This window comes from Vidua chalybeata, chromosome 1 (assembly GCF_026979565.1).
Source record: "Vidua chalybeata isolate OUT-0048 chromosome 1, bVidCha1 merged haplotype, whole genome shotgun sequence".
Lineage (NCBI taxonomy): Eukaryota > Metazoa > Chordata > Aves > Passeriformes > Viduidae > Vidua > Vidua chalybeata.
In genome coordinates, this window is record NC_071530.1 from 40,358,504 (window position 1) to 40,371,339 (window position 12,836).

Sequence of the window (12,836 nt, forward strand, 5' to 3'; positions counted from 1 at the left end):
TCACTTTTCATCTAAAATTTTTCACTCTGCTGCTGTCCAAAGATTTCCTTTAGGACTGGATGTTCAGGTAAAAGTAGACTAATGGAAACCCCTGAGCCATAAAGTAAAGACAGAAGCTGAAAAAGTGAAAATAATGAAGTATGATGATAGATGGCAAGTCTTTGCTGTTGTACAAAATCTTATCCGTTAACTCTTTCAGATTTACTTTAGGCCATCTGTAACTCTGCCTAATTCTATACTTTGTGCTGTTGTGATGGTTAGTGCTGAAGGCTGGAGAGCAAACCTGCTGGGTTTTTTCTTGCAGGCAGGGAAGTGGGGTGTGTGTGTGTGGGTAAAGCCACCTCCAGTGGTGTTTGGTCTCTTATGAAAGGAAAGCACCTGAAAACAGTGGCATCCCCCAACTCAGAGAGGTTCTGTCAATCCCAGACACTTAATACTGTCATTGTTAAGCTACGTGTTTTGATCTTCTATGTCTTTTAACCTTCTCTGTGGCTATCAAATGCTTTACTGATGGTTGCACCAGGGTATGTCCCTTCTTAGAAACTTGGTTAGCTCTCCTTAGGTAAATCAACTTGATAAATGATCCATTTAATATTAAAATTCTGTGTTTGTCAATAAAGTTTTAAGGTAGCTGGACTGAAGGAGCTGACAGATCTAAAAATAAAATCAGTGCTCTTCTTGTAATCCATTGTAAACAAGCTGACAAGCATTCCTATGGTCTCCTTTGTAATAGCTTTAATGAGTAAATAAAGAGAATAAAAGTAGAGAGACAGGGTAAAAAATGTAAGTCAAATATAATTGTTCTTTTTTTTAACCTATTATATTGCTTTAGGTGGTGGTATCTCTATTTCTCTAGTCCTGACTTAGAAAATTTTGACATAATTTTGCCAGAAGTTAAATCTTCTACAATACATATCGCTGCTTTTCAAGAGCAAGGTGCTAGAAAATATTTTAATTGCTCCCTGACTCTGATACCTGACTTTAGAAGGTTGTAATTGGATAGGTAAGCTTATTTAAAAAAAAGAAAAAGTGTACGTAGAATTGTATTTTATCTAATAAAAACCCCTGAATTTTCTACTAGGTATCTGTTTTTTTCTTTTAACTCAGTTTTAGTGAATGAAGAAATCTGCATTCTATGACAGGTAAAAATACATCCAAACATATGTAATTTTTCTGTACTTCAGGCTGCCAGGAGAATGAGTCTCTTCTTTTTTTTTTTTTTTTTCCCTCCTTTTTTTTCCCTTCTGTTGGTTAACTCCAGGTTTCTTATCCACAGCTTTGGTTGTTGCAGGGTTAATATCCTTTGGTGCCTGTCTTTGAATGCACTTGGCTGTCAAGTTTATAGATGATGTGTTCCCATTTATTTCATTTCATTTCATTTCTAAACTTTCCATTGAAGAGATCCTTACTGCTCACCTGGTTCTTGAATCTGCCCTCAGGTCAGTGACAGCAGTGGCAGCAGTGCCTTTGCAGATGCACTGGGATCTGGCTCACTCCCTGGGTTCCCGAGGCTGGGACTGGCTGGGGCTTGATAATGAGCCCTCCCATAGGAAGAAAAAAAAGTTGTGAAGTTGCTCACTGTTGCTCACTGGGATCGAACAGCTTGTCTTTTCTTTTGAGGAACATTTATACTTAACACTCAGTAGGCAAACTGCTATTTCAGTTTGCAAGTGGATTCAGTTATTCAAATGCACAGGCCAGAAAATGAAGGGGATTCTATTTAAACAGTGTGCTCCCAAGTCACAGATGATCTTTTTGATGTCTGTATTTTGCAAATGGAAATTTTCCATTTTCCAGCACTAGCATTTGTTCAGAGGCTGTATGCTATCTAAATCTGCTTTTGTGGCTGTTCATTTGCATTTTTGCTATGCTATATTGCCTCCTGTCTTCTCCCCTTGGCCCCCCACTCTTTTATATTGAATTCCTATTTCTGCTGCCTCCACTCTGTCTTGCATCTCTGAAGGCTCAATCATGCGAGATGCTGAACACTCAGAGCAAACAGCAGAGGCTGCTCAGCACCTGGTCAGGATTACAGGTGAAAAGGGAAATCCAAAGCATCTGCATATTGAGGATTTTTGCTGAGAGAGAGAGCAGATGAAAGGTGGAGCTGTTCCCCACTCACATAATAGTCACACTTCTGTAGCTTCCCACCTTTTCTCAGTTGCTAGAACTGATGGAGCTACTAGCCAGTGCATCTGATGGAGAAGTGTGTGGAAATCTTGGGTTGAAACTTTATGGCATGATTTGAAATACTCACAGTAGTCAGATGATATAGACAAAACAGTCCTTCCTGGATTTAAATTAACAACCATGGAAAACCTTGTGTGTTCACATAGCTTTCTTGGTCAGAACGCCGTTCTCTGCTTCCTTTAGTATTTATCTTTTATTTCACCCTGTACACATAGATTCTTTCTTCTCCCAAATCTGGTTACGTCCACGTCTACAAGCAAACCGCTTAGCAAGAAAAACTGCGTTAATATCCTGAGGGAAAATTGAGAAGGTGAGGAGAGAAGCACAACGACTTAATTCTGGCAGTTGAAAGAACAATCTGAAAGTTGTCTCGGCTCAAAGTATCACGTACAGTCAAGTAATCACTATTCACTTCTGCAGATCCCAACCCTCAAACAGTCTATTTCACCCTCAGGGAAAGCCGGGCGGGGGGAGAAGAAAGTGTAAGCAAGAGTATCATGCACTACAATGAGAGGCAGCGTATTTAAAGCTGAGCTGTGATACAAACCGAGGGGTTGGGAGGCGGGGATTGCAGGCTTCTCCTCCCATTCCTATCTCTTTCTCTAAATTCACTTCTCAAAAGAGAAGATGAATGAAGAAGAGGGACCCTCAGAAGAGGGACCACATGGTCGTGGCCAGCTTGGAATGATAATACTAAAGATAGGGACTGAAAATACTCCATAGTTTACCCAACCAGGCTTTTGTTCTGAGCCTGTTGAAAACTGGGGCAATGGTAGTGCTCCACAGGGCTCGTCCAGGTTTGCAGGAACCCGCTGAATGCCTGCACAGTGCTCTGGGAACAGAGCACTCGTTTTGCAGAAGTTTTTCTCCTGCCACACGAGGCAAATACCTGTGCGAGCATGGCATGGTGTTCCCACTGTATGGCAGAGGGCTGGTACCTAAGTACCGACGATTATGAATGGCTGGTGATGTATGCACAGTGTATATGCAGTATTTTAAGCCTGTGTATGGCTTCCCGCACTACCCTTTTGGACTGGCTATGGGGCAGTTATGGGAACCCATAACAAAACCCTCTGCTTATGAGAACAGCAAACTGCCAGAGTAAAGCGTGATATTTCCATGTTCCTGTCATGTGCAAGCACGTGCCCACAAACCAAAACACAGCTGGCAAGTCTAATTTTAGCCCTACCAGCCTTGAGAAATGTCCCTTTAAAGACATTCTTTTTATAATTCCTTTTTTTTTTTTTTTTTAAAGCAATTTGGTTGATAATGCAGCAGCTGACAGTCCTGCTGCCATACTATGGATGATTTAAATAAAAACAAAAAGAAAATGCTTCCCCACATTTTTTTCCCCAAAAATTTATAAATAGGCAAAACCACCGTAGAAAGGCTCAGGAATCTGATGACATGTTAAAGAAATAAGTTATTATAAAAAAAAGAGAAACGCTAGGATTTGTGTACAAGAGGAAACATTTTGTTATTCACGCACTTTTTTTTCCTGGTGATTTATAGCCCCGTTGTAAAACAGACTCTTCCTTCGAGTCTTTCGGAGGATAAATATTTGGGATGGCGGTGCTGACACAGGTCCTGCACGCCTGGGATCTGTGGCAGGTGTGGGGCTCTCGGCCGGACGCGGAGGCCACACCTGGCCCTCACCTGGGTCCGGGCGGCGGCAGCTGCGTGCGGGGGAGCCCGGCCGGGGGAAACGCAGCCGCGGGTAACTTTTGTGGCACCGTGGTATTTTCACACGTCTGGGGGAAGGCACCCGCCCTTCAGGCCGGCCGAATTTCCTCTTTACCCTCTTCCTCCATTTTGTTCCAACTTTAAATAAACCAAGTCTTATGTAAGCGGGTTAACAAAGTATGTATTTAATATGTCTGGCCCGGGGTCGCCTCTCCGCGAAGCGCCGGATGACGGTGCGGAGTAGTTTTCTGAAGGGGGCGGACGGCGACCAGGCTCCGTGACCTTCCCCCTCCCGTTTGTTAAAACACACACACATATATATATATATATTTAAAATTAAAACCATAAATATAAAACCGTGTTTTGGAGCTGCTCTCCCCTGTCCCCCGCCCCGCGGCGTTAGGATTTCCCGAGTCCCATGGCCGCTTTCCGGAGCTGCCCGGTCCGGCGCGGGCGCGGAGCGGGCGGGGGCGCGGAGGCGGCCGCGCGGCCTGCGCCGACCTCCCGGGGGAGCGGCGCGCCGAGGTCCCTCCCACCGGCGGCGCGGCGCGGAGGGGGTTTGAATGAAAGACAGGACGAGCCCTGAACACCATGTCACTCCGTGAAGGAGGCAGCGGCAACTAGGCTGGGGAAGGCTCTTCCCTCCCCCCCCTTTTTTTTTATTTTCTTTTTTTTTCTTTATTTTTCTTTTCCTTTTCTTTTCTTTCTTTCTTTCTTTTTTTATTTTTTTTATTATTTGGTTGGAAGGGGGGTGGGTGGGGAAGCGAGAGGGGAGGGCTCGAGAGCGGGGCGAGCCGAGGAGAGGACGAGGAGAGCGAGCGAGCGAGCGAGCGGCTCTGCGGAGATTTGGAGTTGCACTGTCTTCCCGGCTGCTCTCGCAGGACGGTTCCCTCCCGAGCCGGGCAGCGGGCACCGCCGGGGGCACGCTGCTGCCAGCGGGGGAGGCGGGCTGCTCCGCCGCGGGCACCCGGGCACGGGGCTTCCACCCACCCACGCACCCACACCCCCACACACACACAGACACACGTATATGTTCATGCGGGCGCGTTTTTGGCTGCGCTGGAAGTAGCGCGCGGTAGACGGCGAGGAAGTCTCGGCAGCCTCCTCTGTCGCCCGCGCTGTCAGGAATAGCGGCGTGAGAGGAAGAAAGGCCCTGGGGCACTACACCCTGCCAACGAGTTCCCCGCACCAGCCAGAAGGACTCCAGCTACATGGGCAAACGCCTGGACCAGCAGCCAATGTACCCTCAGTACACCTACTACTACCCCCACTATCTCCAAACCAAGGTAAGGGCTGGCGGGGCCGGGCGCCTGGCGGGGGATGGAGAGCGGAGCCGCGCGAATTGCGGGCTCTCCTCTTCTCTTTGGCGATTTTTCTGTCTCTTTCTCGGGTTTGGTATCACATAGAGCCAAGCTGCTAGGCATAAAGCCGGCGTGAGAGAGGCAGGAAGGTTACTGTCTGCCCTCCCATTTATTTCTTTTTTTCTTTTAATTTATTTTTTTTTTCCCAAGGGCTGCTGGCGTCGGCTAATTCCTTTTATTGTTTGGGTAGAACAGTGCGGTTAACGCTATCGTAACAGCGGGCAGGTAGTGTGTTTGTTATTGCATGGGATAAAGATTGCTCTGGACAGCATCGGATATAAAACACTTTTGGTGGATTTTCCGGCGATCGCTACAGTTTATTCATAGCTTAAAAGCATTTTGCTGTTAGAGAAGCTGTCTGTGGCAACTCAAACTTTTAATCGGCTGAGGAGGAGATGCTGTGGAGCTCGGAGCTACCCGTCTGTAAACCTGGTGGAGTTTGTTTCAGTGCATTGCACTGGTTTTAATATTTCATTAAATATTGAAGATGATATGGCTGTACTCTGTTGCATTTAAGAGGTCTAGAAATAGAGGGTAACTACTTCTGGAGAGTGTATCCAAGTGTGGACGCTTCCGTTTTCTTTCTTGTTTTCTTAATATTTTTTAAAATGCTAGCAGACTGGAAAGCAGGCCGGCCTCTCCTAGAGAGGCTGAATGAAGTCTATGCTACCTGGACATGAGTTAGTTAATTAAAGCCTTATTTTTATAATGTCATTGTATAATAGTCTACTCTCTGAAAAGATTTCCTGTGACCAAAAGACAGTAACAAAAGAAAGCCCTAAACCGAAAGTTTGCAAACCCTGTCAGGACACTGTATTTGGAGGGAAGAAAGAGAAAAAAATACATGCTTCACAAGGTGAAGTGTGACCTCACAACCCCAGATTAACAGTTTCAGTAAATAAACGAACATCCTTTAGGAGGGAAAAGCCAGGGCAGGGCACACACACGTGCATATGGTACTGCGTGCAAATATACACATTGTGCTCCTGTGGCAAATTTAACACATGGGACACTTGATGTGTGCAACTGTGTGTGGTGAAGTGCCACAAGGGAGGCTGACTTCTCCAGACTTTTGGTTTGAAGCATGTTGATCTGGCTGCGGTTGGGAAAGGATAAGTTATATTCCTTGTTAATAAAAATTACTTTCCCATTAACATTTATAGCCGAAGTACTGCATTATATAAATTAACTAATTGTAAAAACTGTGATTCAGGCTGGTTGGAGTTGTGATGACACCAGAAGCACTCAGTATGATTACAGCCTTGAAATTCATGGCAGGGTTACCTCTCACTTCTTTGCTCTGCTGTTTCTTTCACTGCATCATGCAGGTATTTTTTTTTGTATAAAATTCATCCTTTTTTAAATTTTGTGTTTTGGCATGAAATTTATTATTTCTCTACCCCTTTTTTCAAGGTCAATCCAAATAGCATTTTACCTTTGTGACCATTTAGTGTGTAATGTTGCTGTTGCAGCAGCAGCAGCTCGTCACTAGCTTGACTGCAATATTGCCTATAGCTTTAACTGTTTGGGGGATTGGGGGATGCAGGCTGATGCTATTCCTCAAAACCTGGCAAGCCAAGGACATGAAACAATTGATAGTGTTTTTTTGAAAGAACAATAGCCTCGAGTATTGGAGGAGAAATATTGGACATTCCATCCCTTTTACTCACGTAGCTTACATTTTGCCAGTTGTCCTTTTTCTTTCTTTTTTTCTTCATTTTTTTAACTTTGTAAAATAAGCTTTTTTAGAAAATTAACATTATATTTGGGCTTAAAGTAGAAAAATAGCTTTTCTGTACCATGATTTTTTTAACCCCTTGCTTTAAAAAATAACTTAAATGTATTTTTATAGCGGGTATATAAAATTATCAACCCTGTGAAAAGTCATGTGCATCAGTCTTGGCACACTTGCACTATTACAGTAAGGACAGATAAAATTTCAAATTGGTGATATATTTTAGATGTCTTTATTTTTTCTCATTTTCCTTGGTCCACAATTAAGGGCATACATAAACTCTAAATAATAAACACATATACACGTGTGCAGATATATATATATATATACATATACATATATACACATATACACACAGATGCAAGTATTTCTCTTCTATAAGACTTTAAAGTAGTGCAGACAGGCAGCATCTGGATTTTGTTACCTTAAAGCTAGCCATCAGCTTCTGGGACATTTTAAAGCAGTTAGATCCATTGTATGTCTAAAGCTAATAGCTGGGTAATCAAATAATCTTGTGGTGGAGAGCTGTATCTTTTATCATCCCTATTGGAGCAACACATATAAATAAACCTTTGTATGATTCCAGCCGGCCTGAGAACTTCAACTTATTATTTTCCAAAAACTGCTCTTTGTACCAAGCATGGTAGGATTCAGCTCTACAAAAAGAATGTGTTTTTATGCTCATAGTCATGCATGCTGGGGGGGGGGGGGGGGCGCAGTGCACATTAATTTGTAATTAAGAAAGAAATTCTAGGCTTTCTTATGGCATGGTACAGCTTCTGAAATTCAGAGTGGCAGCATGTTCAACAGACAAAGTTTGGAAATTCATGTTCCCCAGCGTGTTTGGGTGAAGTGCTTTTGCTTTGCTTGTTTGGTGAAGTTGCCTTGGCTCTCCTCTGAGAAGTACCGCATTACTGTACATCACGTCCCTCTCACAGGGGAGCACGGAGCTGCGCAGGATTCCAGCCTACAGTCTGTATGTGTGTGTCTTCTAACGTGGCTAGCACGTTGTTGTGCAGAAAGGGTGTAAATGAATAGCTATGTGGGTAATGAGATTATAAATAGAAAAAATGGATTCCATATGTTTGTCTGATTGCTTTAACTTTTTAGAGTTTTGTGGCCTTTTGTGGAACACAAAACATGCACTCGTTCCATTTATTTGTGCTCCTTCATTATCAAATGCAACCACTGAAGCTAAAACTTTAATTTCAGGTTTAGGAAAAGCCATTGTCATCCAAAAAAAGAGAAGAAGGGGAGGGTGTCAATCCTTATGAGACAATTGCAAGGAATTTAATATGTCTCTTAAGGACAAGCACTGAGTTTGAGACAATACATAACCTTATTTCTGTTTTGGTGTGATGCTGTTGTACAACTTCAGTTTGAACTTACAGTTTTGGAACTTTTTTAGGTAGATGCTGAGAGTAGGGAGAGAGTCCAGTTGTCCTAGGAGTTTATTTCACAGTAAGTGTTTCTGGTTACTGTTGTGAGGCATAGTCTTGTGTTCTTGTTGCAAAAAATATTGCAGGGAAGTGGTTCAGCTCATGTATATCTGATGAGAATCTGTAGTACTTCTTTATTTTATTTTGAGATGTTAAGAGAATTTCCTCAGTTGCATCCTTGCTGATGGTGTAACTACTCAAACAACTGGTTTACAGGAGTACGTTGCAAATTGTCATGTAGAATGTTAATGATGCCAAATCTTGCATTATGGTCTGAATTTCTTTCTTTTGTTTCTTGCTTGCCAATGCAAATTCTTTTCTCTTTGCCACTTAGCACAGAAGAAAACAAAAATAAGCACTACAAAATATCATGTAGTGAGAAAAAGAGGAGAAAAATATTAACTCAGTATATTTGAAAGAGGCTCCTTGATTTAGTAGGTGATGTGTTTTATATTTGTCCTCTGCAGCTTATGATTAGACCTCTTGCTAGGGTCAGCTTTCATTGCAAACAGTCTACTGAAAAAACCTGAATCACTTGGGTAGAAAGGAGGTGATGCCACAGTTACCTGTCGACAGGAATTGTTTGGTTTACGATCTCTATACCTGCGCTCGGGGTAAAAATATGCCAGTTAAGCAGCTATTTCCATGCAGTTTGCTTTCATGCATTCTCCAGATATTTCCTACTTATTAGTCATGGTTTGGGTCTGGTAGTTTAACTCTCATGGTGTTGACTCTGTAACCCAGTCAGATGGCAGTAACACCCCAAACAGAGAGGCAGTGTTTACAGTACCCACAGTACCTCTTCATCTCTGTATGCCTGATGCATGTGTGAACACGTGCAAAAGGAAGAAGTGTGATTTCCCAATGCCTACCTGAATAAAACCCCATCTCTGTGGCTGTGAAAGGGACTGACCTGCAAGCAAGAGGGCTTAATGAACCTGTTCCTGAAATGACAGATATGTGCCCCACCTGAGTAAAAAACGGTTAGGGAGTTCAAACAGGTGTACTTAGAAGAGTTTAAGTTTGATATAGTGATTTTATGGGCCCACATTCAGGTGTGTGCTATATCTCCTTTTTGACATTTTTTAGGGCATCTTTTGGCATGAGGGAATTGGGGACTTCCTTCAATTGTGTGGCATAAGCATACCTTCCTCTTTGCTCCATCACTCTTTTAGAAAGTGTGCATTTGGCATAGGTACAAAGCTCTTGCCTCTTTTCACCTCTTACCTACCAATCCTGTGCTCTTTAGTCACTCATGTTTCTGTTTAGAGGGTTTATGGCGTTCCCCACTTTTGGCCATCTGGCCATACAGAAGGCCTTGAAGAAAGCGTTCCAGATACGGAGATGCCTGACAGGGCTTCTCTGGCTAGTAGTGTTCAGATTGTGTTTGGTGCCTGGTGTGAAGCAGGGGTCAGGTGTAAGGAGTAATTCATCAACCACACACTGATTTCAGGCTGCATTTCCAACCATCTGCAGCTTGGATCGCTGCCAGAGCTCAAAAGTCTAGCTGGAGCCCATGTGATCATGCCAAACTAAAGGCAAACACTTGCAATTAGAGAAATGCATTTCTAGGAATGAAGTTTGTTCTCACTTAGCCCTGTTTGATTCAGTATGTCACAGCATGTTTTAAATACCTCAGAGAGCTGCCCAAGAGGAACACAAATTCATTTAAATGTCATTTAAAAGTATTTCAGCCTAGCTATGATTTTGATGGTAATATTAATACTTAGCTCTAGTAGTTGCCAATTGGCTTAAACAATAAGGAAGATAAAAGTTGTGTTCCTCTGAAAAATAAAGGCATATATGAACTCATTTGCTTTCCATTTATCCTTGCATGCCTGGATAAAAATACTTTTGTTGTTTTAAGGGACATGATGATATGTATTAAAATGGTGTTATATTTTTTGATTGATCTTCCTTTCATATGTTGCCTCAATGTAAGTCTGTTTAAATTAAAAACTAACCAAACCACAAATACCCACAAAAGAAAGTACCAAATAAAATAAAATTTAAAAAAAACAAAAAAAAAAAACAAATAAAAAAAAAAAACAGATCAAACCTGTGGAAAAAGAACAATCAAATTTTTACTACTTCAAACACTTACCTATTATGATATTCGATGGCTATTTGTTTTGCGAGCAGATATTTTATTTCTGTAACAAAAGATGGAAGTTGCAAGGATTTGCCAGATGAGGCTACAAAGACCTTGCTGTGGTGAGTGTGTTAATAATTATAATTTAGAATGCCTTATACAAGGTGCCCTTTCAAAATAAAGTGCAGTGGTTCAGAAATGAACTGGTTTGGTTTTTAATGCATGAAGTCCTTGCAAAGAAAGCATGATGGTGTGCTTGCACTTTAATTCAAGTATCTTGGTAAAAATCATCAGACTGTCAGTTCTTAAATTTCCATGAATTAAAAAACAGATAAGAAAGGCTGAATTTCAAGTAGGATGTCGGAGTTCATTTCAGGTCTTGCTGTGAGTAGCCTATATAGTATTCCCTTTGCATATAATTGCAAGCAGTATTTTCTAATTCAATTTAAGTTTTATTTATTTATTTATTTAGGGGTGGAAAGTAAATTTTCCACTGTCTATACTCCAGGCGGGGACTGGGTTTGCTTGCAAACAACCCCATTCTGGACTGTCCAGGAAGAGAACTAGACTTTTCAAAAAAACAAATAGTCTAGTTGTATTTTTTTTTTTCTTGAAGAAAAGAATTTTAGTGCTAGAAATTTTATGTAGAGGAAAATAGTTAATATGTCTCAAGAATTTGCTTCCAGTGCTGCATTAAAATTGTGTTTTGTAACAGTCTCATCAGCTACAGCTGTATGTGATTATATAGTGTAATATCAAAAGCATGTGTGAATAAGAGCTTTTATGATATAGTTGTTCCATACCAAAGACTGCAGATGGGCAGAGAAGGGAGACAGAGAACAGTGATTTACTCAGATATTGTCAGAGCCTATACTCTGAGTATTCCTGTAGTGGTGTTTTGCAATTGCTTTCCCACTCATATGGGAAAGATTGAGTAACAAAGGGAAGGTTAGAAGTAAACAGTTTTACAAAGAGAGCTACTCTAAACAAGCAGGTATCAGCCCAAGAATGGTGTCTACTGATGCAGAATGATGTACCAGTATTTTAAGTAGAGGGTTAACAATAATATTATTGAATAGAAGCTATAGTGACAGGGATCTGTTCTGCAACCTTTGAAAAATCAATGAAAAAGATTCAGTTGTCTTCAGCAAGACAGAATCAGGCCCACAAAGCACATACTGATCACCATGGTGAAACCAGGACAGCTGAATAATATGCAGGTTAAAAAAAAAAAAAAAAACCAAAAAAAACCAAAAAAAAAAAAAAAAAACCAAACAAAAAACCCAACCAAACAACAGTCACAAAAGAAATAAAAACAGTAAATCAAAATGATTCCACGTTAAGCAAGGGGCCAAGGAAATAGCTCATCTGATTCTTAACAGCATTTTGTGTTTGCTCTGGCTATAATTTCTATTTAACATTATTTCTTGTGATTTATAATTTTAGAGAATAAGCAGCATAAACCAGATGCTTTGTCTTTCTGTCTGTTTCTCTCTCTGCCAGTTGAGATACGATTTATACAGAGGGGAAGTCTAATTGCCATAGGAGATGTCTCACATGGAGCCCAGTGCCTATAATGAAGATTAACAATTTCAGTAAGAGGCTAAGTGAACTTAATCCACAAAAAAGTATCTGAGAGCTGTTTTTGCTTTTAGTTATGTAATTTTTAAGATAAAAATACTGTGTAGCCTCTTTGAAATTTGAAACAAGTCAATTTTCTGTGTTGGTCTTTTCTGAAGATACAGTGTTTCTAAATGGAGAACTTAAGCAGAGGTTGCTTGTCCTATCTGTAGCTGCAGGTTGGAAGCTCCTGTTGAATTCCTCAGTCATACTGTTTTTTATATTTTGTTGGTTTATAGCAAAGTCTAATCTCCTAGAAGTTTTTTATTATCTGAAAGACTTCAGGTCTGACATTGTCAAATAAGAGAAAGAGATTATTTTTCCTGCTTTTTTGAATGGAAAGATCCTTCCTTCCTTCCTTCCTTCCTTCCTTCCTTCCTTCCTTCCTTCCTTCCTTCCTTCCTTCCTTCCTTCCTTCCTTCCTTCCTTCCTTCCTTCCTTCCTTCCTTCCTTCCTTCCTTCCTTCCTTCCTTCCATCCTTCCATCTTTGTTTTTGGACTTGCTTGCAACCATGGTGGAAATAAATTGCTTATTTTTTATATAGATAACTTCAGTATCAAATGTGATAGTTTATTAAAAAGTAAATATTTACATTTTTAAGTGCTTCTTTTGTGGTATATTTATGCAGATGAAATTGTTTGGACATTTTCTATGAGGGTTCCTCTGTTAATTGTATTGACTTCATTCAGATGCAAATGAATGAAATAAAACACCTG

General features: G+C 41.1%; 1 protein-coding gene across 3 annotated transcripts in view; it reads left to right on the top strand.

Annotated features, from left to right (window-relative positions):
- Nucleotides 1–12,836, top strand: part of RBMS3 (RNA binding motif single stranded interacting protein 3) — a 701,764-nt gene that overhangs the window by 257,256 nt on the left and 431,672 nt on the right. Inside the window, exon 1 of one of the 3 annotated variants that reach the window (XM_053943273.1) lies at nt 5,009–5,159. The exons of the other annotated variants lie outside the window; for them this stretch is intronic. Within the exon in view, the coding sequence (XP_053799248.1) occupies nt 5,085–5,159 (75 nt within the window). The 5' untranslated portion in view covers nt 5,009–5,084. Of the gene's footprint in view, nt 1–5,008; nt 5,160–12,836 lie in introns of those variants that run through there. 3 annotated transcript variants of the gene reach the window in all.